The sequence below is a fragment of the Polyodon spathula genome, chromosome 12 (assembly GCF_017654505.1).
Source record: "Polyodon spathula isolate WHYD16114869_AA chromosome 12, ASM1765450v1, whole genome shotgun sequence".
NCBI classification, from domain to species: domain Eukaryota; kingdom Metazoa; phylum Chordata; class Actinopteri; order Acipenseriformes; family Polyodontidae; genus Polyodon; species Polyodon spathula.
In genome coordinates, this window is record NC_054545.1 from 42,987,043 (window position 1) to 43,014,638 (window position 27,596).

A 27,596-nucleotide genomic window follows, 5' to 3' on the forward strand; every position below is an offset into this window, starting at 1 on the left:
TGCTTTACCGTGCCTTCACTGTGCTTTCTAACACTCTGCAGTGTTTTTCCTGCCCACTCTCAGTGTTTGGAGTGTGTTATGTGTGTTGGAGTTGGGCCAGTGTCAGGGCTGTGTCAGGGGCTGGTACACCCCTCAGCATTGACAGCACACTGACAGCAAGGAGAGCCATGCTAAGGATGCCAAGTGAAGCCAAGTCAAAGGAAACCCACTCGGAAATGCATTGTATTAACAAGCAGGAGCACCTGTGTTATATAGACAGATAGAGTGAGACAGATATATATAGATATATATATATATATATATATATATATATATATATATATATATATATACAATATATATATATACAGATATATATTTCAGACAAGAGTCCTTCATCAACTAAAATGCCTCAAGTGTGCGCTGTACTGGCAGTGTATTTACCTGTTGGGTGTCTAAATAGAAAGTGACGCACTGTGAATATTTTATTGCTGAAGTTATTAAACTTTGATGCCGGGGGTTTGAGACAGACGTGCGGTTTACTGAAGTGCTTGGACTTGGAGGGTCACGCAGGCTGGTCTAAGACGTCTCTCCCATCTCTCAGCACTCACATTGTACGTTTTTTACCACAGCGAAATCTGCACAACAATTAAAAATCTTTCCCTTGATTTCTGGTGCGTGATTTTTAATTGCGTAAACACAATGCAGGGATATCTCACAGAGCGAGGCTGTTTTCCCTCGTTGGGGAGGGGAGCGATTAATCCCCCGAAAGGGACTTTGTGATTTACACCGGCAGACAGACCTTCACTGCAAATCTGCTTCTTTGTGACATTCTTGGCAATATGCATGCAGTTACTGAGAGATGGGGGAAGAGGAGAGAGGATAGAAGGGAGAGAGAGAGAAAGAAAGGTGTCAGGTATGTGTGCCCAGTATAATATTGTAGCAAGCAGAGTCCACATTGCAAGTGCAGAGTCGAGTCCTTTCTACATTTGCTCTGTTCCTACAGTTATTTTTTAAATGTATGAAAAATTATATTCTTTGTTTTTTGACACTTAACCTTAGGCGATGCTTGTGTGCCTCATCTTGTTGATAAAGATCATTTGGGGTTTGAAGCGAGAGACACTGAGGAAAAGAGGGAGAGCGAGCAAAAGAAAAGAAAGAGGAAGCAGAAATGACTGCACTGTCAGCTTGCTCCTTCTTCTCTGTGTGTTTGATGTCCTGGTTCTGGCAATACTTGTATAGCTTGTCATGCCGATAAATAACTTGAGTTTGAATTTGAGAGATCGAGAGAGAGAGAAAGAGAGAGAGAAGGGAGGGAGAGAGAGAGATTTTGCGTGTGTGTGAAGATTATTTCCCTGCCACTCTGAAAATATATTTTTTCAAACGTACAATGCATGAAACACATTTTGTGTTTGTTTGTGTGCGAGAGAGGGAGAGAAGTGTGCTTGGAGCTGACATCCTTCCATTCCTTTTCCACTTTGAGGTGCTGTCACCATCTCTCCCTTTCTCTCTCATCCTCTCTCCTCTCTCTCACCTTCCCCTCCCTCCTCTCTCTCTCTCCTGTCGCTCAGTCTTTCTCTGAGAGTGAGGCAGGCGAAAGCAGGAGTGAAGGACTGACAGAAGGATGGAGAGAGAGTGGGAGTGAAGCAGTGAAGGAGTGAGGACACACTGGGGATGAGAGATGGAGGCAACGCGGGAAGCAGGTGGGAGAGCGAGGAAAGAGGGAGGGAGAGAGGAGATAGAGAGAGAGAGGAGAAGAAGTAAAGAATGAGGGAGAGAAGAGGGGAGAAAAGACTTGACAAACGTTTACAAGTGTTTCTCAATGTCCCTCCCTCCCTCCTTCTCTTTTTTTCTCCTTCATGTAAATGTCTACATGAATATCACGTTATATCCAAGCTTGTCTGAAGTGTGTGGGTTACAGCAGACAGTGTGCAGGATTACTAACACAGTGCTGAGACTCTTTCTACTGCCGCTAGCCCATGGCACACCAATCTGTTACACTAATTAATTAATCAGCGTGTTTCTTAACAATGCTAAAACCAAATCGAAAAATGAATCTGTCCAGCGTATCACGCAAACACAGCTCTGTCTGTCAAAATCTAAATCTGAATCAAGTTAAGAGAAGCCAGATTGGTTATGTCTAACAGGATTTAGGAGAATCTGGCTTCTTCGAGATTTGCGAAGGAATCTGTTTATCTTTTGTTACAAGAAGAAGCTCTATATTGCTGTATGTTGGGTTGGGTGTCTCCTTCTGATCAGGTTGAGAGTGGGTTTCATTCTCTGGCCCTGTTGTGTCAGGGGGACATAGAAAGAGTGCAAGAGAATGAAATACAATCAACTACGGTCTTGCTGTAGGAAACTTTATACATTCACGGCAAGCGTCTCAAATAGAAGTCTTTGTCATTGTCTCGAAATGTGTGAGCCGGCCTGTCATCAATGTGATTAGTTCGTTGTGATGCATTACAGGTCCAAGACTGAACTGAATCTCACAAACACCCTGACACACTCAGAAACGCACACTCATACACACACTCTTAGACATGTACACTCTCACAGACACACAAACTCTCAGACATGCACACCCTGACACACACACACACTCTCAGACATGCACACACACTCTCTCTCACACACACAGACACACACGCACAGACACACACACTCTGTCACACACACACATACACACACACACACTCTCAGACATGCACACACTCTCTTTCACACACACACTCTCAGACACACACACATACACACACACTCTCAGACATGCACACACACTCTCTCACACACACACAGACACACACGCACACACACTCTCAGACACACACACTCTGTCACACACACACACACACTCTCAGACATGCACACACACTCTCTCTCACACACACACAGACACACTGTCAGACCGACGTGTGGGACTGCCACACACACACACACACACACACACACACATACACACACACACTCTCAGACATGCACACACACTCTGTCTCACACACACACAGACACACTGTCAGACCTGCACACCCTGACACACACGCACACACACACACACACACACATGTTTGTTTTCCTATACTTGTGGGGACTTCTCTTTGACTCTCACTATATTTTTATTTACTATTTCTAACTCCAGTGAGACAAAACTCCACACAGGGTGAAAGTCGACAACAAGCTAAATATTTTGGTACTTTTAGTTTTTTTTTTTTTTTTTTTTTTTTTTAAGTAATATTTACTTCTTATAAAGGTGTTTTACAAAGTGGGGACGTCCCCACAACATCATTTTTTAAGGAGTTACTATCTTTGTGGGGACATTTTCTCAAATTTTGTCCCCACATTGATAGTAATACCTGCCCACACTCTCAGAAGTCTGACACATGAGATGTGTGTGGTGTTGTGACACACACACACACACACACACACACACACTGTCTCAGACATGCACACACAGAGAGGGAGAGAGATGGAGGAAGATAGAGAACAGAGAAGAGAGGAAGCGAGGGAAAGAGACAGAGAGGGGAAGAGGGTGAGGCAGATGGAGGGAGAGGAAAAAAGGAAAAGAGACTGGGGAAGAGAGGCAGAGAGAGAAATGGAAAGAGACAGAGAAGGGAATAGAGGGAGAGGGAAAATGAGCGAGGAAGATGGATTGAGAGGGAGAAAGGGAAAAAGTGAGGGGAAGAGAGGGAGAAGGAGGGAGAGAGAAATGGAAAGAGACAGAGAGGAGAAGAGAGAGATGGAGGGAGAGGGAGAAAGGGAAAGAGACGGGAAGAGGGAGAGGGACGATGGAGAAATAGGAAGTCGTTCATCAAAAGCTCTGTTCTGGGATTACATTTTTTTTTTTATAATTTTTTTTTATCTGGAGGTTCTGAAATAAGTCTAATTGTGATAAATAGCTCCTGGTGAACAAGATGGGACTAGTGTACTCTCTCTCTCCCTCCCTCCATCTCTCCCTCCCTCTCCCTCTGTCTCTCCCTCCCTCTCTCTCTCCCTCACTCTCCCTCACTCTCCCTCCCTCTCTCTCTCGCTCCCTCTTTCGCTCCCTCTCTATCCCTCCCTCTCTCTCCCTGTCGGTTTCACAGTGTTTCTATTTTAGTGTTTCTAACACTTTTTTCTGCAATAACTAGCAACGTGTAACATTATAGGGCTTCTTTAAAGCACAGCAAAGACTTCAAGTCAAAACGTTTGTCATTTAATTTATTATGTTTCTTTTATTATCTCTAAATTCAGCTAGTTTGTAAACTATTTTTACAAGGAAAATTTGACAACATTAGCACTCAAGGAAAATTGCAGTAAAACCGCAAGTTAACCCTTTACAATGCAACTTCTGAAGTAATTACTGACAGTTTGTAAAGCAAGCCTGAGTGTCAAATTAAAGCGAGCAATAATGCTGGACTCCAACGCGAACATTAATTCATGAATTAATGATACCGCCAATGAATATCGGTGTGGCACAGCATTGCATTGCTGCAGTGCCCTGCATGTTGCTGCATAGTATGCCACATTGCTTTGCAGTGTCACAGGATGGTGAATATTATTAATCATTGGTTGCAGTATTTGGGTCTTTTTTTTTTTCTTTTTGCTGCAGTCAACAGTTTTCAGCATTGTTCTGCAGCAGTATGGTGTCCCACAGGGGCCAAAAGTGATTTGCCTGGTTTGAACACCGCGTGTCGTTTGAATGTCATACACACAGTCCCCCCCCCACCTGCCACTCTCCATCCTTCTCCCCCACTCTCCCTTCTCCCTCCCTCTTACTGTGTGACACGGCCCAGCGGTTCTGCTTACTAGCGGTTATGGAAATTAGAAAATGTGAGAGAGACCTTGAATACCGATCAGCCAGTGGAAGTGAGAGCAAGAGAGAGGAGAGAAGAGGGAGAAAGAGAGGGAGAGAGATCACAATCCTCTGCCTCAGTCATGCTAACTGCTACTCTGTACTGTACATTGTTACACAGTAGTAGACCCGGTTTTACAGTACCACTGTTTTTTTGTGTTCTGCACAATATAACATGCTGTTGTTGCACAGCATTGTCAAATCTTGCATTGCTATACTGTTCTGCACAGCATTAGACTTTGCTCTGCAACGTTGAGCAAAATTACCATGGTAATACTCCACAGTATCGCATCCAGTGAAGGTGCTTTGTGTGGAGTGCAGGATGCACCCTATAGTCCAGGGGGCGGTGCCCGGAGGAGGGAGGGCTAGGTCCCGTGTGTTCGTCTTCGCCCCTCCCGAGTCAGCGCAGGGGTGGTAGCGGTGAGCTGAGCCTAAAAATAATTGGACACAGCTAAATTGGGGAGAAAACAATAAAAATAATTGGTGACTACTACATTTTAAAAAAATAAAATAAATAAATTACTGTGGTAAACTTTCATAAGATAGAAGACTTTCACTGAGGACATTGCGAAAGACTTCAAGTTGAAACGTTGTCATTGAACAATTTATTCAGTTTGTTTTAGTGTTTCTATTGAACGGCACCAAGAAAGACTTACAGTCAAAATGTTTGTCATTTTTACTAAGTTTCTGTTAGATGTATTAAAATATTTCCGGTGCACTGATGGAGAAAGATTTCACAAACTGTGAACTTTGATTCGTTAATCCAAACGGGCTTCTCAAAACAGAAATTAAACTAGAGATCATTAAATCATAGCAGAAGAGTTAAAGATTCAAGAACCAAAAACCAGATCTCATTAAACCTGCAATAATTCATCTCAGGATAAAGACGATTATAAAGTTTGCATTTTTAATGTTATATGAAACGTATTAATGGATTAACAGTTAATATATAAAACAGCAAACCGTTAATTATGTATAATGTGTGTTTATAGATAGATAGATAGATAGATAGATAGATGGAAACTAGTCAAGCAGGCAACTGTTTTGAGCAGTACCTTTGGCAGTTTTAATCCTAGAGAATAATGTGCAATATAAATTGGTCTGTTAATTGCAGTAAGACATATAACACCTCCCCTCGCCCTCCCCCTCTCTGCGTAATAAGTCTCAGCTTCAGGAATATTCAATCGTGTGATATCGTGCAGCTGGAAAATGAAGTGCGGTTTTGCACAGAGCATTTTGCCTTTGAGTTTTCTTTTTTTAGAACTTCTTGTTAGTGCTCAATTAGTGTAGCACTGCACTGCCATTGACAGGCCCCCTCCTCCCACATGACTGTGCAATATCGTGATCTATCTGCACAGTGTCAGGCAGACTCCCAGACAGTCACTGTGTTAATTATGAGGGAGTCAGTCTGCCTGGGTGTGTGTCCGGGTGCTACACTGTGCAACTCAATGAGAAAGACTTCTTGTCATAGAATATATTGTCCCTCTCTCTCTCTCTCGGTCTCTTCTTTTCCTCTCTCTCTAACGTCCTCCCTTTCTCTCTTCCAACCCCCCTCTCCCTCCCTCTGTCACTCTCTTTTCCTCTCCCTCCAGGATGGACACACTGTGAAATACTTGAAAATGTATTGAAATGTAGATGGTGTAAAACGGCATTTCTTATTTCGAAATTGTGGGGGGGGGGGGATGTAGACATCTACCAGCGGGTACAATAGATTGATATTGCTGAGTTAAGGGAGACTGCAGGATAGAAATCAATGAAACAGCCCCCCCCTCCCCCTCCTCCTTCTGCCCAGTCCCCTGCTCTGCCTGTGTCTTTAAGAGCAGTAGTGTAGAGACTGCTTGAGTGTTGCATGTTTGCTGTCTCTGGGTTATGTGTTTGCTCTGTGTGTCTCTGGATTTTCAAATCCAGGCATATTGATTTTCCAGGAGGAAAAAAACACAACGGAAAGCTGTATGGCGTTCGGCAGCGATCGAAGAAACGCCTGGCTCAAGGACACACTATGCCCCCCATGGGGGAGGGGAAGTGGGGGGGTATAGTGGTGGGAAAAAAGTATTTTTAACCTCTTGGCTGCTGCTGGAAATGTGTAGTGGTGTGCCATTGTCCACGGTATTTAGTCCATTTGTTGTTTTGACAACATTTTGATGGCAAATATACATTTTTTTGTAAAAAAAAAAAAAAAAAAAAATGTCATTTGAGATCTGCTTTAGAAGCCATAATTACACTTCCTGTGCTGTAGCGAGACCATTACTGATTGCAGCGAGACCATTAGCATTTTTTTCTCCCTCTTGTGCTGTCTCCCCCCTCCCTTTAATTCCTCTCCCTCTCCCTCTCTGTGATGCCTGCTTTTTTTCCTCTTGTCTTCTGTATTTAAGATGCAGGTCTGTGTAATTAGCAGTGTGCATTCTACTCTGGTCTTCAGCCTCTCTCTCATCCTCTTTTTTTCTCTCCTATCTCCCCCTCTCCCTTTTCTCTTGCACAGCTCCCATTAGAGACACAGTGTTTACATTAACCTGACAGACACTGAGCAAAAGAGAGAGATTTGCTGCTTATGAGTATTTGGAAATAGAATGTATGTGTGTGTGTCGGTATGTGTGACTGTGTGCATGAGTGTATGTGTGTGTGTGGCAGTGAGAGTGTGTGTATCTGTGTGTTTGGCAGGGTGAATTTATGTTCCACCCTCCCACCTCTTCACCATCTCATAATTCCTCTGGCTGGTGTTTCCGTGTGGATTTGGTTGCCAGGGTATTAATTGGTGGCTTTGTTTGAATCCTGTGTGTGTCTGTGAATAAAGCAGTGTTTATCCAGCAGAGTCGCTGCTCCTGCATTTTCTGTTGAAAAAAATAAATAAAGGCTGCTAGACTGGTTGGCACTGTGCCATTGTCTCTGGTATTGTGTGTGTGTGTATACACAAATGGAAATAAGGCTTCCTTTGCATATCGGTTTGATCCATTCCTGGTTTTTACTATGAGTTTAATGAGACACACCTGAGCATTTTACCTGTACACTGGGGCTTATCAAGCTCATTGTAAAACCTGGAATGTGTGAAACTGCTGTGTAATAGGAGTCTTATTTCCATCCCTCTTGTGTGTCACAGTCAGAGTGTACATGACTCAACTTGTTTTAATGAAGCTTGTTTTAATGTGTGTGTATTTTTGGGGGGGGGGGCACTTGGCTCCTAATTAACAGGAAAAGCACAGTTGTGGTGAAGTTAACAGGTGCGATGCAATAATGAAGGAGGGCCAGGGGAGCAGCAAGCTGCACACAACTACACATAGCTGCACAGAGCTATAGAGCTGCACAGAGCTGCACACAGCTATACACAGCTATACGCAGCTGCACAGAGCTGCACACAGCTATACACAGCTATACACAGCTGCACAGAGCTGCACAGAGCTATAGAGCTACACAGAGCTGCACACAGCTACACACAGCTATACACAGCTGCACAGAGCTACACAGAGCTGCACACAGCTACACACAGCTATACAGAGCTGCACAGAGCTACACACAGCTATACACAGCTGCACAGATCTGCACAGAGCTATAGAGCTGCACACAGCTACACACAGCTATACACAGCTGCACAGAGCTGCACACAGCTACACACAGCTATACACAGCTGCACACAGCTACACACAGCTATACACAGCTGCACAGAGCTACACACAGCTATACACAGCTACACACAGCTATACATAGCTGCACAGAGCTATAAAGAGCTGCACAGAGCTATAGAGCTATACATAGCTACAGATAGGGTTTTTGGTCTGGGAGTATCTTACCCTCTAATACAGAGAGTAAAATGTGTTTTCGGGGGTAAAATGCAACATTACCTCAGTAGACGCTCTATCAAAGAGAATTGCTTGATCTTCATGAAGGTGTTTAGACTGGACCCCTGCTGGGACGAGAGCAGCTTGAGGTCCCCGCAGCCTCTGAGTATTTTAGGGTACTTAATTAAGCACATGGCAATCAGTGATGCTTCGCTTCGTGATGCTGTGTTTGATCAGGACATGGGATTCAGTCAGAGGCTCTGTGTGTATAATATTGTTCATTATCATCTGACCATGTGGGAATTCTATTGCAATTATTTATTTTATGTATTAATCTTTATTGCATATTGATCAAATGTTATTTCTTTATTTCTTTATTTATGTATTTGTTAGTTAGTCAGTTATTACTAAGAACTTTGAACCCAGTAATATGGATATTAAAACTTAGGGCTTACTGTCTGCTACCACTGTAATTATTATTATTATTATTATTATTATTATTATTATTATTATTATATTGAGAACTCAGGAGGGCCTAATTAAAAGGTATCACAATCTGGGGTGCAGTACCCTGTCTCTCTGCTAGAGGGTGCTGTGAGTTAGCTGTAGCACCTGAACTGCTCACTCACTGGTCTGCTTGCATGAACTCTTCCACTCTGATGTATAGATAAGTTTGATTGCTGTCTGTCTGTCACACTGTAGCTGGTGCCTCTGTCACATGTACAGATGCTGTTTACATCATATCCTGTTCTGCCTCATACCCCCCGCTCCCTAATTCTAGTCCTGCTGAGGCTGCATGACAAAGAAATGCAAGTTTATATTGAGGCCCATTTCTATGGTACTTTTTGTATCTATTGCTGAATTATTTCAAACAGACACTCATATATACAATACAGTGCTCCCTTTTTATAACACTGTAGTCGGGAGCCATAGCTAGGAGACATGCTATTTGTGTTCCGCCTTATAACGAGACTACACGCGTTAGTGTAATGGCATTATGGGCAGTGGCACTGGAACAATTTTTATAGTGGGGGTGCTGAAAGCCATTGAACAAAACTGTAACCCCTGTATATGGTGGAAGCCATGCAAAGCCAGAGGTGCTGCCACACCCTCAGCACCCCTAGTTCCAGCGCCCTTGATTGTGGGGCAAATGGGAGCCATGACTGTACCACCTGAAAACATGTTCCGTGCATAAAGGGCCGCCTTATAAAGGGGGAGCACTGTATATATATATATCTCTCTTATATCTGTCTACACAGGCTCTGTGAAAGGTTATATTTATACATGATTTATTTCTTGTATGGATGAAAATGCTAATCAAAATAGCTACATTTTGTAATTCTTATTTAACGGTACGTTATAATAAATCTGGTACAGGGTGCTTTGTGAGATTCAAGCTGATTTTCACCCACTCAAGTTCAGAGCGACCAGTAAGCCCACTTGTGGATATCAGCTTGTTTAGTAATTGCACAGCACCCTATGCAATATTCTGTTGGTATTGCACACAGCTCCCTGTCTGATACTCTATATTCATTGTGTTTCTCCTCGCTGCGTGTGCGTGTCTAACGCGTGTCCCTGGCGTGTGTCCCGCGCAGACCCTGAGCGTCACGGCGCACACATGATCTCGACGGATGACGCTGAGTATCCGCGGGAGTTCCGGACACTGGGAAACGGGGGGGCGGCGAGGCGCTTCTCCAACGTGGGGCTTGTGCACACATCCGAGCGACGGCACACGGTCATCGCAGCGCAGAGCCTTGAGGCGCTCAGCGGCCTGCCCAAGAGAGACGCCTTCCTCGACCACCTGAAGAACAAGTACCCTCCCCACCACTCCCCCCACCACTCCTTGCCCTCCCTCCCACACCAGGGCTCGCCGCAGCACGCACAGCACTCGCCAGCAGGGGGCATGAGGGGCCAGCAGGACAGGGTGCGAGAGCAGGTAACTGACTGAAGGGGGTGAGGGTGAAGGGTGAGGATGCAAGAGCAGGTACCCGACTACCAGACTGAGGGAGGGGGGCCCTAAGAAACGTTTACTGCAGTACCTGTTTGCACAGTGTTTTTGTGGTTCCCCCCACCCATGATTTTCCAATGGTTATACCATTTGCTCGCCTATACTTTACCGTGCATTCATTGTGCTGTATTACACTTTGTTGTGCTTTTGTGGGGAGGCTTTTATAATGGGGTGGGGGGAAGAGGGTAGAGCAGGTTACTACCACATTGAGAGAGGAGTAAGGGTTAGGTAACTCCATCCTCAACCTCTCCACCCCATCTCTCTCCCTCTCTCATTTTGTCAGTGTATACAGTACAGTCTGCCATAGCCAAGCAAAAGCACATCTCTCTCTCTCCCTTCCTCCCCCTCTCCCTTTTTCTCTCTCCCTCTGTTTCTGGCCCTCTCTCTCCCTTCCTCCCTCTATCTCCCCGCATGAACAGCGCAGTCCTTCACTGCCACACAAAAGCGCTGCAGTCAGAGAGAGAGGGAGAGAGAGAGAGAGAGACAGGTGGAGTCCTGGGTTGTCAAGGCAACCTGGTGCCTTATAAGGAAATCAATGCTATCAGCTTGCAAAGGTCAGGATTGATTGAGAGAGAGAGAGAGAGAGAATCAGAGTAAGGGACAACAATACCTTGAGGAATGTAATGCTGCTTTTAACAGCCTCTGTTTGACACTGCTGGAAAAGGAGGAGTAGGCGGGAGATAGACAGAATCAACGGAATCAATGAAATTAATGAAATCCCAATGAAACTATAAAAACAAAAATCATCACAGGAAAAACCATGGTATCGATAATTACCTGATACTTGGAGCTGAACGTGACAGAGAGAAAGAGAGAGAAAGAGACAGTGAGACAGAGGGATATAGAGGGAGGCAGAGCAATGCGACTGAAGAATCGTCAGGGTCCCTGGAATTGCAGGCGGCTCAGATCCTGCCGTAGTTGCTGCTGCTGATATTGTTATTTACACTGAGGAAAACGAAAAGGAGTTTAAGGTGGACCATTCAAGGCACTGAACCCAGCAGGTGAGCCAGATCTGTGATACCTTAAAAAGAGTGACGCAGCCTTGAATGTGTGGTGTTGGTGTTGGGGAGGGCAGGTGAAGGGAGTAGAGGAAGGTGGCAGGGGGAGTGGGAGCCGTCAAATTCCCGCTACCCCTACCCCTCCCCATCCCCTGCTGCTGTCGACTTCCCACATCCCCTCTCCCTCCTGTCCACTTCGACCATCCCCACCCCCTTCCCCTCCCCTTCCACTTCGCCGTACACTTCGGGGTATGGAAGGGGGAGGGGGAGAGCAAGTAAAGGTGGTAGGGGAGGGTGAGGACAGTTGAAGGGGGTAGGGGAGGGGAGCAGTGGTAGGGAGAGGGATTCTGGAGTAGCTACAGGTACTGATAGCCTGTACTGCCCTGTGTGAGTTGGGCTCAGCTGAGCTGTGTTGCAATGCAATTCAATACAATATGAGGACATGCTGCAATTTTTAATGTTGTTACTACTACTACTATTAATAATAATAAATAAATAATAATAATAATAATACAGTTCTTGTTATTTATTATTAAGTGCTTGGTCCACTCACTCAGTCAGTCACTCAGTCACTCAGTCAGTCACTCAGTCAGTCAGTCACTCACTCAGTCAGTCACTCACTCACTCACTCACTCTCAGTAGTTAGTCAGTGAGTCAGTCAGTCAGTGAGTGGAGTGAGTCAGTCAGGGAGTGAGGTGAGTCAGTAGTCAGTTGAGTCAGTCAGTCAGTGAGTCAGTAAGGAGTGAGTCAGTAGTGAGTCAGAGTCACTCACAGTCACTCACTCAGTCAGTCAGTCAGTCAGTGAGTGAGTAGTGAGTGAGTGAGTGTGGTAGTCAGTCAGTCAGTGAGTGAGTCAGTCAGTGAGTCAGTTAGTGAGTGAGTAGGAGTCAGTGAGTGTGAGTGAGTGCGAGTGAGTTAGTGTGAGTGAGTCAGTCAGTAGTCAGTGAGTCAGTCAGTCAGTCAGTCAGTCAGTCAGTCAGTCAGTCAGTGAGTATAGATCATTATAAGAACTACGCAGTGTGAGTCAGGAGGGGTAGACACTGAGATCATGGATTAAAACGAAAGAGTGACACGAAATGCAATGCTTGCCTATGCTTTACCATGCTTTCATTGTGTTTTATTACACTGTGTTGTGCTTTGACTGTGGGAAATTTATATAGGGGAAGGGCTGTGTGTGTTTTGCAGTGGAGGTGTGATTCATTGATTCAGAGAGGTGCTTTGAGTCAACTAAATAGCCCTGTGCTTGCTCAAAGGTCACTAAGAGTGCTCAGTAACAGAAATATGCACTAGCAACAGTAACTAGCGAACTCCTGTTTGAAACGCCTGCAGACCAGAGCAGTGGCAAACTAAATCAGGACTGCAGAATGAAAACTGATTTTTTTACTGCTTCATGATGTGTGTGTGTGTGGGAACTTTCGGTATACAACTTTCTATGGTAAAAACACAGCAAAGTGTAATAAAGCACAGTGAAAGCATGGTAAAGCTTAGGCAAGCATTGTCAAGCACAGAGAGGTATGGTAAAGCATAGGGAAGCATTGTAAAGCACAGAGAGGTATGATAAAATGTAATAAAAAACATGGCAAACCAGGGTAAACTGTGGTAAAAGCATGATATAATCATGGGAAAAACATGGGGGGAAACTGCACAAATGATGTGCTAATATACTATGGTGCACTTTCAGAAAGGTCATATTATAACTGAGAAGAAACTGCAGCTTGTGATTTACAGCCATTGACGACCCTGAGGGTAACTTATTGACTGATTTCAGTCAGAGGAGGAAGAGGAGGTTGCACACTCTATAACTGTTCATGCAGTCCAGCCTGGCTCGCCAGCACAGTGATTAATACTTTTGGTCAGGAAGTGCATTCTCATAGTGTAATGAATCTCCTGGCAGCTGAGGAGTTAATCACACCTACATCAGCATAAGACATGTACTGACCTCTCCACTCCAGAGCCCGCTCTTTAGCTGAATGTTCAAACGTTCCTTTTTGAACCGCATGTTTTGCGGTTTGCGCCCTCATCTCTCCATTCCATTCAGCGGGCAGGGATGCCAATTCATTACACTGTGGATTCACTGGTCTGCTGTTTTGAGTTGAATTTTTTCTCTTATACTTCTGAAACGTAGAATTCTCTCTCTCTCTCTCTCTCTCTCTCTCTCTCTCTCTCTCTCTCTCTCTTTATCTCTCTCTCTCTTGGTAGGAGGCAGAAAGAGCCCCGGGTATGTGTCGCGGGTTTGATGACCTCAAAATTCCACTCATGACGTGCAACGAAACACACACGTACAAGGCCCTCGGTTGCGTTTCAGTAGTGCTTACGATATTTGTTCACATGAAGTGTGTCTAAGAGAGAAGAGAGAGAGAGAGATGGGGTGGAGACTGAAAGAAAGAGGACGGAAGGAAGAAATAAAGAGCATTTTGTTTGGTGTTCACTTGCGCACAGCCAGTACAAATCAATAGTTAATAATGCAGCGTCTGGATTTGAGAGTTTGTTTACTGCAGGAGGGCAGAATATTGGATTAGCTGACAGTAAACACACAGACACACAGTTATACACACACACACACACACACACACACTAATAGACATTAGCAGCTAACTGGAGGTGTGGCTGCTTAGAAACACAAACGGCATTAGTCCTTATTAATCCTGACTGATGGGTTTATGAGCCGTACTGGTACCTCCCTTATACAAATTTCCAACAGAGAGGGAGGGACGGGCGACGGGATCCAGCTGTATAAAGCGCTTGTCTCTCCTCTAATATCTCAATCTGTTCTCTCCTTCACCGTCTCCCCGCCATGCTGATAATCTTATCGCACTCTTCGAGCTGCAGCTCATTTAATTACCATTATACTTTAATTAGACCCTGCATGTGCACCTAGGGAGGGCACACGTCTGCTCCCTGCTCCCCCTCACTCTTGTCTCTCTCACACTGATAGTCTCACCCTCACACACACAGTCTCACTATCTCACACTCTCGCATTCTCTATCACACACTCTCAGTATATATATATTTATATGTAATGAAATAACATTTCACAGTTCACATAAAAAGTTTAATCATTATAAACATTACTTATAAAAACTTGATGGAAAGGGATGTGGGTGCCATCCTGGGTGGAGTTTTGCATAGTTTGTAAATTTCCCAGCAATGCCCCCAGTGAAGCTCCCAGTAATCCCTGTAATTAATGGGCAGATGTTCTGTTGCTCTGTTTGGTGTTTTTGTGTTTTTTGGTTTTGTTGAATCGTGTGGAAAATACCATTGATGTGCCGAGTTAGTCATGGGGAGTGAGTGTGCTGCTGGCATTCAGGTCAACCTTTAGAAATGCTTAACCTGGAAAAAACAAAGTGTAATAAAGCATAGTGAAAGCACAGTGAAGCACAGGCAAGCATTGTGAAGCACAGAGAGGTATGGTGAAGCATATTAAGAAACAGGGTAAACTCACCCTTATAAAGGTTTCATAGTAAAAGCACAGAGAGGTACGGTAAAGCATATAGAAAACTACATGGTAAACTAATCTATAGTATAACCATGGGATAACTGCAAAATCACTGTGCAGAGTTACTGCAAGAGGGATTTTCTTTGCCTTTCAATTTCCACATCTCTCCTGAAGAAGACACTTTTATGCAGTCGAAAGCTAGTCTATATGTTTTTATATGTTTCGTAGCTGATCCTATTAAAATGGGACCACCAGAAAATTCTGGACAAGATTCCGGAAAATTGTTTCTGTGTGATTATCACTGTCACTGGAACGGCACGTCAGGACTGCAGCAGGGTAATGGCTGTGAAATCTGAGGGAATGTGGAATCGGGAGGGGGGGGTTTCCCAAATACATGCAGGGTGCCCAGCTGTTCCCCCGCTCACAGGCAACACCCTTCCAGAGAGCAGAACAGATCAGAATAGAAGAGGCACAGACTGAGACACACAGATGGAAACACACATAGATCACAGACAGATAGACTAGACAAGTACAGACAGACAGACTGAGAGAGAGTCTAAGACGCAAGGACATCCAGGCAGACAGACAAGCTTACAGGCAGACAAGAAGACAAGAAGACCGACGGTGAGAGAGACAGAGAGGCAGATTAGCAGGCAGACAGAGAGTGAGAAACACATAGAGTCAGACAGACAGACAGCACTGGGCTGAGCAGCACATCATCAGTTTGGACTGAGCAATGACATAAGTCCAGGTGGGTGCCTGTTTAAACTATTCAGCAAAGCAGAGAAAGGTATGGGGACGCATAGGGGAGTATTGCAAAGCACAGAGATGTATGGTAAAGCACAGGGAAGCATTGTAAAGCACAGATGCATATGGTAAAGAATAGGGAAGCATAGAAAAGCACAGATAGGTGTGGTAAAGCATAGGGAAGCATAGTAAAGCACAGGTCTGGTAAAGCATAGGCAAGTATTGTAAAGCACAGAGATATGGTAAAGCATATGGAAGCATTGTAAAGCACAGAGAGGTATAGTAAAGCATAGGGAAGCATTGTAAAGCACAGAGAGGTATGGTAAAGCATAGCGTAGAATTGTAAAGCACAGAGAGGTATGGTAAAGCATAGGGGAATATTGTAAAACATTGTTGTGCAGCGTAAGGGAGATCAAACCTTTTGATAAAAGATTTCTGAGAGCCTAAAGGTCAATCTTACAAGTATTTTTTACTTTTGCTAATCATGTTTGAAATTAAATATTACCCAACAAAGTAAAAGCTTTATTCTGAATGTCAGTGTTTTCATTAAAACCCGTATCTGATTGTGTACTGACGATGTTTAGTGTACGTTGTCGGGAGTGTCTGTGCTACTAGTTGCGCTTACATTGTTACAAAGCAGGGCTGTTTTGAGTCTTAAAACAAATGGACACTAGTGTCTAAAACAGTCTATTCTCAAGAGCAGCAACAAACAATGAAGTGAATAAATGGCCACCATAACGCGGTGCCTGGGTAGCAATCTATCACTACCTGGGGACTCCTGCCCAGCTGCAGAGCCATGGGATAATTTGAATGTTTTTTTATTTTTTATTATTGTTTAGTTAGTCCAATAAAAGGTATAACATCTCCTTTTCCTTGTCTGTCGTCTCTGGACGATGGACTAATCAATGTTTTTTAATACAATATACAAACCTAGACTTGCTATGTGTAAATATTATATATTTAAGGGGAAACAATATAATAATGTGGGATTAGGGGGACATTTTGTGTCATAAAATGCATTGAAGTCGTAAGTGACAGACATCACTTTGTGTGTGATGTCACTGGTTCCCTGTGTGTGTGATGTCAGTGGTTCCCTGTGTGTGTGATGTCACTGATGGTGATCCTGCTGGTTTCTTCAGCAGGCCCGCAGCCCCAGGCACTCCCAGAGCACTCAGTCTGGGCTGGCGGACCAGGCCAGTAAGCTCTCCTTTGCCTCAGCTGAATCCCTGGAGACCATGTCTGAGGCCGACATTCCCATCGGCTTCAACCGAATGAACCGGCTCCGACAGAGCCTGCCACTCTCCCGATCCACTAGCCAGACCAAGCTGAGGAGCCCGGGTAAGAGAGGGGATGGGAGGGGGGTGGAAGGGGAGGGGTAAGGAGAGCTATGTTATGTGTCTCCATTAATCAGGGACAGTTGAGAAGCAGAGAACTGTATCCCTCATAATCAGGGAGAGTTGAGCAACACTTACCTGTGTAACATGTTTTATTCCCCCAACCCCCTCCCCCCCAGGTGTGCTGTTCCTGCAGTTCGGGGATGAGACGAGGCGCGTGCACATCACCCATGAGCTGAGCAGTGCGGACACGCTCCACGCCCTCATCGTCCACATGTTTCCGCAGAAGCTGACCACGGGCATGTTGAAGAGCGCTAACACGGCCATCCTGATCAAGGATGAGGCACGCAACGTCTTCTACGAGCTGGAGGATGTGCGCGACATCCAAGACCGCAGTGTCATCAAGATCTTCCGCAAGGAGCCACTGTACGCCTCGTACCCGGGCTCGCACCTCGCCAACGGGGACCTGCGGGTGAGGGGCAGGGGGGGCGAAGGGAAGAGGGAATTTGATCAGCTTTCCCTTTCTGGTTTTTGGGGATTTGCATAGAACCTCCTGTCAATGCTTCTCCTTCAGTCCACGTTAACAAATAGATATGTCTTTTTTATTATTTTCTTTGATCTCTGTGTGCTGCTGATTAAGTACAGTACTGTTTGTGGGTGTGAATGTGTGTGTGTGAGTGCGTGTGTGTGTGTGCTTGTGTGCATGCGTGTGTGTGTGTGCTTGTGTGAGTACACACCAACAGCGCACGCGTACACACGCGCACGTACACACGCACACGCCAAAACACACACCGCACGACATACAAAGCACGTACACACACAAACACATGTGTACGTGTGTGTGTGTTTGTGTGCGTGCGTGCGTGTGTATGTCCATGTGCGTTTCTTATATGTGTCTAATTATACATGCCAGGGGCGTACAGTGTGAGATGCATGTTTCACTGCAGTAGCTTTAGACTAGGAAGTAGAAGGGATGAGTGAGGGAGGGGGGAAGGGAGTGTGGATGGAGCTGGACCCAGCAGTGTTGTAATAAAGCTGATTAGAAATTATAAACTGCACAGAGCAGAGCAGAGCCTGTGGGCCGACAGAATACTAACGAGGAGAGAGAGAGAGGAGGGGGACAGAGGGAGAGAGGGGGCATATCCAATTTTTTATTTCCAAGATACTTTAATGGAGTGCTTTTTCTCTTTTTGGTAAAAAAAGAAATTAGGAAAATGACATTGTGAATTTAACCTTCAAATTCTTATTTCTTATTTGTTTCTTCATTCATTTTTTAATACAATCAATGATGTGTAATTTAATAGTTACTGTCTTTTTTGCTTCCTTCCTCCTCTGTACTCTTTCTCTAATCCTCTCCTTCTCTTCCCCCTCTCTCCTCCCTATCTGCCCCCTTGTCCTTCCCCCCTTTGCTCTTCTCCCTTCCTTCTCTCCTCACTCCCTTCCCTTCTCTTCTCCCTCCCTCCCTCCCTCTTATCCTTCCCTCCAGAGAGAAATGGTGTACACCTCCCGTGACTCCTCCCCAACCCGACGCCTCAACAGCCTCTCCCCCTCCCCTCACCAGGGGAGGGGGGGGGAGGGGAGTGGAAAGGAGGAGGGGAGGGTGGAGGAGGCTCCTCCTCCCCGTCCTCCCCGCCGGGGCGAGGGCGGAGAGGATGTGACCCCCGCCGTCGTCGTCGTCGTCCGGTGGGAGGATGCGACCGGGGAGGGTGAGACCGTGGGCGTAGTGGTGGTGGTGGGGGGGAGGAGTCCGGTCCGGGGGCGGGGGTGTCCGTAGACCCCCTCCCCGAGCGCCATCCTGGAGCGCCGGGACGTGAAACCGGACGAGGAGCTGTCAGGTCGAGGGGTGCTGCTGAAGAGTGAGGGTCTGTATGCGGACTCCTATGGGCAAGTGCATGAGGGCCGGCTCAGCATCGCCTCCACGCAGTCCCTGGCTGCCATGGGGGACCCCTTCACCTACCCCATCTCCAGTGGGCTGTACAGGAGGGGCTCGGTGCGCTCCCTCAGCACCTACTCCGCTGCTGCCCTGCAGGGGGAGCTGGAAGACACGCTGTACAAGCCGGGGGGGCCCCTGTACCCCGATACTTATGCCCCCAGTTCTTCCATCGGGATTGGGTTCCGTGTACCCCACTCCTCCTCCTCGCCCCAGAAGATACCGGACGGGGTGCAGCTGAGGGACAGGGGGGACCCCTCCTCCTCCCCCTACTCCGGGTCCCCCAGTCGTGCCTCCCCGGTCCGCCAGTCTTTCAGGAAGGACTCTGCCTCGTCCTCCGTGTTCGTGGAGAGCCCCAAGTCCCGCAGCGGCAGCGCCTCGGATCCCCTGGTTCTGTCAGGGGGAGGGGGCGTGGAGGCGGGGAGGCGCAGCTCTTCGGGGTATGGGTCCCCCCTGCCTGCCAACGGGAGTGAGACAAGGTGAGGAGCCCCTCTGTCACTACGTGCCTCTGTGCGTGTGTCTCAGTGTCTGTGTGACAGTGTGTGTCTGTGTGTGTCAGTGTGTGTGTCTGTGTCTCTCAGTGTGTGTGTGTCTGAGTCTGTGTGTCTCAGTGTCTGTATCCGTGTGTGTGTGTGTGTATGTGTATAAGTGTGTGTGTCTCTATATGTGTCCCAGTTTTGTAACGATACTGTCCTGTGCGTGCAGAGAGAGAATGGAAGCGATGGAGAAGCAGATAGCCAGCCTGACGGGCCTGGTGCAGAGCGTGCTGACCCGAGGCCCGGACAGCGACTCCAAGTAAGAATCACACCCAGACCCAGACCCCTACTGGTTCTGATACCGATAAAATGATACTGATAGTGATATAGCTGGTATTGATATTGATATAGCTGGTATTGCTATTGATATAGCTGTTATTGATATTGATATTACTGTTATTGATATTGATATAGCTGGTATTGATATTGATATAACTGTTATTGATATTGATATAGCTGGTATTGCTATTGATATAGCTGGTATTGATATAGATATAGCTGGTATTGATATTGATATAACTGTTATTGATATTGATATAGCTGGTATTGATATTGATATAACTGTTATTGATATTGATATAGCTGGTATTGCTATTGATATAGCTGGTATTGATATTGATATAACTGTTATTGATATTGATATAGCTGATATTGCTATTGATATAGCTGGTATTGATATTGATATAGCTGGTATTGCTATTGATATAGCTGGTATAGATATAGATATAGCTGGTATTGATATTGATATAACTGTTATTGATATTGATATAGCTGGTATTGATATTGATATAACTGTTATTGATATTGATATAGCTGGTATTGCTATTGATATAGCTGGTATTGATATTGATATAACTGTTATTGATATTGATATAGCTGATATTGCTATTGATATAGCTGGTATTGATATTGATATAGCTGGTATTGCTATTGATATAGCTGGTATAGATATCGATATAGATATAGCTGGTATCGATATTGATATAACTGGTAATGAGTGATATAGCTGGTAATGATAGTGATAGCTGGTATTGATATAGAAATGGCTGGTATTGATCTTGGTATAGCTGGTATTGATATTGATATAGATGGTATTGATATTGATATAGCTAGTAATGATACTGATATAGCTGATACTGATGGCCAATATGATGCACAGACAAACCAGACTGGACTTGTGTGGCTAGCTAGGGCCCGTTATTGCCACTTTACTGAGCTAGCGAAGAGTTATGTACCGTGTTTGTGATAAAATAAATAAATTAAAAAAAAAAAAAAACTATATAAATTGCTGGCTGCTGACTGACTGGCTGCCGTTTGTGTTTTCAGTGAGAAGACGGATTCCACCAGCGAGGGTTCGGGGACTGGCAGTGAGTATTGCTCATGACAATCCCAGTATGGACCAGTTTAGCTACAGAGATTAATGAGTTTCTCAGTTTTGGTGTGTGTGAGTCTGTGAGGGTCTTTGTGAATGCAGTTTGTCTTGTGGCTTCTGCTCAGCCCTATGTGATATGCACAGAGTAAACAGACTGCTTCCCAGAATCAGGACACATCTCCCCCTTTCCTCTCTCTCTGGCTCTCTCTATCCCTCTCTGTCTATCTGTCTCTCTCTTTATCTCTTTCTCGCTCCTCTCTCTATCCCCACTTGACCACTTTCCTCCGCTGAAAGAACAGATTCTGCACAGCCAGGTATGGTTAATCAGAATGGATTTTAACAGAAATTGAGACTAGAGGGCTGTTTAGTAAAAGAGAATCATTTGGACAGTCTCAGTTTTGACGAATGTGACATTTGGAAAAATGGCATTGTACGTGTTTGTGTTTGAGTAGGTGTGCATGTGTTTGTTTATGTGTGTTTTTGTGATTTGTATTTGCCTTTGTTTGTATGTTTCTGTGTAAATGAGAACATGAGAAAATTCCTGAACGAGAGGGTCCCAGTGAATCAGCAGCGTGGCTTGGTAACCCTTTGTAACTTGATTAAATGATGTTCAAAGCTTGGTAATTACAGTATGTTGAGTAAATATCCCATAGCACAGGGCTGAGCTGCAGCAAGGAATCAGTTCATTTTCATTTGAGTTGAAATGTAAAAGATTAGTAGATACTGCTTTTCAAAATGGATTTAAGTGAGATTGTTTTCTTAAAATGCACTTGACCTGGTTTCAAAAACTCTTGTGTCTGTTTTGTCTGTGTGTGTGTCCATTTACTTAAATTAAATGTGTGTGTGTATATATATATATATATATATATATATATATATATATATATATATATATTAATATTCATTGTCAATTAATTAAGTGTGTTCAGCGACGTTAATGTTGAAAAAGACAGGTATCATTGCATTTTGTATTTATCTTGTAAGCGATTCAGCTAGGTAGGTATAGTGGTAGCACACAAGTAGAAGTCACTTGTAGTGTGTGTATGTGTTTGATGTTTGATATATATATATATATATATTGTGGAAGGGGTGTGGGTAATTCACTGACTAGGAGACAGACAGTTGTAATTGAAAACACCACACAGGTGCCCAATTTTATTTTAGACCAGTTCTTACTTTTTCCGGCAGAGGGCACTGTTGACCATGGGCTGCCTATCAACAGTGATAGACAGCACCACGGAAATACCACAGCTGGTACGCGAACAGCAAGTGCACTCGCAGGTGCTCAAAGAAATAATAATGAAAACAGAAGGCGAAAAGAACAAGGGAAAATAAAACAGTAATAAAACTACAAATAAAAGGTGCTGCACTCGGCAACGTTATCCCGGTCGCCGCTACCCGCACGACCCGGATCACCGTCCTACTCTGTCGGCTAACTAGCCTGCTCTTTTACAATACGGCGGGGTCTGCCCAAGGGTTCCCCGCTCTCTCTGTCTCGCTCTTTTCTTCCGGCTGATTCCCGGTCCTGAATCAGAGCTTCCGCACTCTCGGTGCATCTAAGTGGGCAGACCTGAAGAAACAGCAGAGCATTTTTTTATAGGGCTAGCAATCTGCCAAGACTCGCCTCTCAACCATTCAGAGAGGGGGAAAGTCCACACACCTACCTTCCCACCTCCCCGTGTCACTGCCATGACTCACAGGCGGTTGTTGGAAGACTGCCGCCCTCTTCCTGCAGTACTGTGAACACGCCAGCAGAGTCAGCACAGATCTCTCCCTGCCCTATATATATATATATATACAGTGCCTTGCAAAAGTATTCAGACCCCTGACCAATTGAAATTTCGTTCTGTTTGATATTTTATTTTTAAACACTGAAACTCAGAATCAATTATTGTAAGGGAACATTGTTTTTGTGTTGGGAAATATTTTTAAGAAAAATAAAAAACTGAAATATCTTGCTTGCAAAGTATTCAACCCCTGTGCTGTGGAAGCTCCCAGTTTGCACCGATGAAAGAAATTGCCCTAACAAGGACACAATTACCTTACCATTGGCCTCCACCTGTGAACCATTAAAGTTGCTGTCACATTTTCTGGATAAAAACCCCACTGTTGAAGGATCATTGGTAAGGCTGTGAATCTGAAGGAAAATGAAGACCAAAGAGCATTCTACAGAAGTTAGAGATAAAGTAATACAAATGCATAGATTAGGGAAAAGGTACAAAATAATATCCAAGTGTTTGGATATCCCAGTGAGCACAGTTGGATCAATAATCAGGAAGTGGAAGTTGCATCACACCACCCAGGCACTGCCAAGAAAAGGCCGCCCCTCAAAACTCAGCGCTCAAACAAGGAGACTTGTGAGAGAAGCCACAGAGAGGCCAACAATCACTTTGAATGAGCTACAGAGTTCAGTGGCTGGGAGTGGAGTAATGGTGCACCAGTCAACCATATCAAGAGCTCTGCATAACACTGGCCTGTATGGGAGGGTGGCAAGAAAGAAGCTGTTACTCAAAAAGTACCATCTGAAAGCACGTCTGGAGTTTGCCAAAAAGCATGAGAGTGACCCAGCTGCGATGTGGGAAGAGGTTTTGTGGTCAGTTGAGACCAAGATAGAGTTTTTTGGCCAAAACTCAAAGCGCTATGTGTGGCGCAAACCTAACATTGCCCATGCCTCAAGACACACCATCCCTACAGTGAAGTATGGTGGTGGCAGCATCATGCTGTGAGGATGCTTCTCATCAGCAGGGACTGGGCATCTTGTTACAGTTGAAGGAAGAATGGATGGAGTAAAATACAGGAAAATACTACAAGAGAATCTGCTTCAGTCCACTAAAAAACTGAAGCTTGGGAGGAAATTCACCTTTCAGCAAGACAATGATCCCAAGCACAATGCCAAAGCAACATTGGAGTGGCTCAGACTTAAGACTTAAAGCTGTTATTGCAGCAAAAGGTGGCTCTACCAAATATTAATGTGTGGGGGTCGAATACTTATGCAAGCAAGATATTTCAGTTTTATATTTTTCTTAAAACGATTTCCCAGCATAAAACCAATGTCACCTTACAATAATTGATTTTGACTTTCAGTGTTTTAAAATAAAATATCGAGCAGAACGAAATTTCAATGTACCATTTGTAATTCAGTAATATGAGAGAATTGGTCAGGGGTCTGAATACTTTTGCAAGGCACTGTGTGTGTGTGTGTGTGTGTGTGTGTGTGTGTGTGTGTGTATATATATATATATATATATATATATATATATATATTGTGTGTGTGTGTATATATGTTAACACAGTTGTATATACATGCTATCTCACTGTAATATAAATGCTATTTCACTGCTAGCTCACTGTAATAACACAGTAATTGCACAAGTTTCTGTGTGTTTGGATTACTCACAGTCAGGACATATTGACAGTAGATTACCTGCGTTGTATTTCCAATGCAGCTACTGTATATGCCAACGCCTTCCCATCAGTCACTGTAGTATTCACACATGCTGCTGTGTTTGCTACAATGTACAGCTCTGGCCAAAAGTTTAGCATCACCTAGAATTTTAAGATTGAGACATTGTTTTAAAAAACAAAATTATAGGAACATCATTTAAATATTTTATTTAACATCACATAGTCAAACAATCTACAAAATGATATTGCAAAAGTCTACCGGAAGCCATAATAGTAGTACAGTATTTCATGTTAGATTTTGAAATGTCACAGTTTTCAATATTTGCCAGTTTTTCATTATGGGAAACTACAAAGCGGTGTGTAATTCAATATGTTAACATAACATTATTCACCAGGTTTCATTCGACTTTATGAAGCAAAATGAGTTCATTCTATGAGGTGATGCAAAACTTTTGGCCTGAGCTATAGTTGGTGTGCGACGATGCGAGGGATGACCACGAGTCTTTGTGGGGTCTCTGTAATGGGTCTCGCTCTGCCTTGGGTTCAGTGAAATTGTATTGAAGGTCTTAAATATCACAGGTGCAGTTACTGTGGGGTCTGTTTGAATGGCTAGAATAGTGTCAGATCTTCGTTCCCACTCTTTTTGCATGCAGTTCTGTAAAGAATAGTGAGTTAAGTGTATTAATAAGCATGGCAAACCAGGGTGAGCTATGGTAAATGCATAGTATAACCATGGGAAAAGCATGGGAGCAGGAACCGTGCAAAAATACTGTGATAAAATGTTATAAGAGTTTAAAAATTGTTCTCATTCAGTGGCCAGGTGGGTTTTTTTTCACGCATCCCTCCTCTCCCTCTGTCTGCCTGTCTCCGTCCGTCTCTGTGTCTCTGTTTGCAGCTCTCACCCCCTCCTCCTGCAGTGCCATGGTGATGCCCACCCCCCCCCCCCCGCCCCCCCCCCCCGCTCCGCAGCTCCGCCGCAGCCCAACTCAGTCATGCGCCTGCAGATGCAGCTGCACCTACATGGCCTGCAGCAGAATGCCAGCAACCTGCGAGATCAGCTCAGCCATCTGCGAAAGATGCAGGTGAGCCATCGCATTCACTGCATCGCATTCACTACGGCCACAAGAAACAAGAGAACAAAGGGGTGTCAGTTTTAAAAAAAATCTGAACATTTAATTTTACAGAAATGGATCAAAGCGGATATTTAGAGCATTTTACAGCACTAGGGAATACATCTGGATTATTTCTAGGGGTAATGTTTAGCTGAAATGCTTGCTTAACTTAATTTCTTCTCATTTCAGTAACAGTAATGAAGGCAGTTTCTTCCCAGGCTTTCCTAGTTTCTCACCAGTCACCCCCCCCCCCCCCCCCCCTCTCCGCAGCTCCAGAACCAGGACTCCGTGCGGACCATGCTGAAGCGCACAGAGACGGAGATCAGCGTGCGCTTGACAGATGCCCTGCGCAAGCAGGAGGATCCACTTCAGAGACAGCGCACCCTGGTGGAGGAGGAGAGACTCAAGTACCTGAACGAGGAGGAGTTGATTATACAGCAGCTGCAGTGAGTGCCTTAGAAAAGGTCACCACAGTAAATCTGCATGATATTATTGCAGTTTTCTCCCTGTGCTTTTCCCATGGATACCATGTTTTTTTTATTTTTTAAATATGTTTTACCATATCTCTCTGTGCTTTACAGTGCTTACCTAAGCTTTACCACGCTTATACTGTGCTTCGTTGCACTTTCCTGTGATTTTACTGTGGGAAATTTTTATAAGGGTTAGTTTACCGTGGTTTGTTTTTTAATATGCTTTACCATACCTCTCTGTACTTTACAATGCTTGCCTCTGCTTCACCACGTTGCATTCCAGTGACCTGGAGAAGTCAGTGGATGAGATCCAGAAGGACTCCTCAGTGAATCACAGGCTGGTCACCGTGCAGGAGCTGGAGGAGAAAGCGCTGGTGCTGCGCAAACTGGGCGAGACGTTAACGGAGCTCAAGAGTGAGTCTGCTGACCCCTGACCCCCTAACCCCCTACCCAAAACCCAACCCCCAACCCTAACCCCAATCCCTAACCCCAATCCCTAACCCCAAACCTAACCCCAAACCCAAACCCCAACCCCAACCCTAACCCAAACCCTAACCCTAACCCCCCTAACCTTAACCCTAACCTTAACCCTAACCCCAACCCCAACCCCAGCCCCTACCCTGTACCTAACTCCTCTTCTCAGATCAGTTCCTCAGCCTGTTCTGAGCGTGGAGGGTTAGGGAAGCTGGTATAGGGGACTGTGTTGTGTTGCAGAAGCTAACGTGTACCCCCTCTCCCTCCTCTTCCCTGTCCTCAGGTCAGTTCCCTAGCCTGCAGAGTAAGATGCGTGTGGTGCTGAGGGTGGAGGTGGAGGCAGTAAAGTTCCTGAAAGAGGAGCCTCAGAGACTGGACGCCCTGCTGAAGCGCTGCAAGAATGTCACAGACTCACTGACCAACCTGCGAAGGTGAAACAGCCAGCACTCACACGCCGTCACAAGAGCTCACCACCCTTCACACTCATAACCATTCACACTCACCAACCTGCTCAAGTGAAACAGCCAGGGGACAGCCAGCGCTCACTCACACTCAAAAGAGACGACTCTCACGGGTCAAGACGTTTGTCTGTTTCTTCTAGTTTCAACTCAATAATAACACTGATGAAGGCACTAGAGCCCAAATGCTTATCTGCTTGTCTCAGTCTCTTCTAGTTTAAATAACACTGATGAAGGCACTTGTCGAAACACTTGACTGCTTGAGTTTTGTAACACAGCATTATTTCTTTCTCACTGAAATAAATAAATCAGAAAGCTTTTATTACAGAGCAGATGGACAGTGACTCCATTGAAGGGTTTCTTGTTTGTTTGTATATTTGTTTTTATTATTTTTATTTTTTGCAGGCAGGTTAACGAGGGAATCTGGAAAAGCCATGAAGACCTGGCTAATCAATCCCCAAAACTCATGGAAAATTTTGGCAAGAACTCAGACTTCCACATTCCCACCAGCCCACCCCTAAACTTCCATGAGCTGGGAGGAGTGGGGGGGGGGGGCATGTCGAGTCTCTCCTCCTGGCAATCCCACAGTGCCTCTGGGCTGGGCTCCCAGAATTCCCCTGCCCACTCGCAGAGCTCTCAGACAGTACCAGTCAAGAACAGAGTGCTGGATGAGCTTGGGGGCCGGAGGACAGTGGACAAGTCTGTCTCTGTGGAGGTCAGTGCGTTCAACTCAGACACT

The 27,596-nt window shown here is 44.9% G+C and overlaps 1 protein-coding gene across 1 annotated transcript in view; it reads left to right on the forward strand.

The window, feature by feature from the left end:
- The window catches only part of LOC121324907 (SRC kinase signaling inhibitor 1-like), a 65,716-nt gene that overhangs the window by 18,295 nt on the left and 19,825 nt on the right, over window positions 1-27,596 (forward strand). The window contains 13 exon segments of the mRNA XM_041267109.1: window positions 10,173-10,513; window positions 16,900-17,104; window positions 17,280-17,572; window positions 18,587-18,832; window positions 18,875-19,509; window positions 19,736-19,825; window positions 20,893-20,933; window positions 25,239-25,291; window positions 25,294-25,425; window positions 25,726-25,901; window positions 26,209-26,339; window positions 26,683-26,830; window positions 27,263-27,572. Of these exon segments, the coding sequence (XP_041123043.1) occupies window positions 10,173-10,513; window positions 16,900-17,104; window positions 17,280-17,572; window positions 18,587-18,832; window positions 18,875-19,509; window positions 19,736-19,825; window positions 20,893-20,933; window positions 25,239-25,291; window positions 25,294-25,425; window positions 25,726-25,901; window positions 26,209-26,339; window positions 26,683-26,830; window positions 27,263-27,572 (2,801 nt within the window).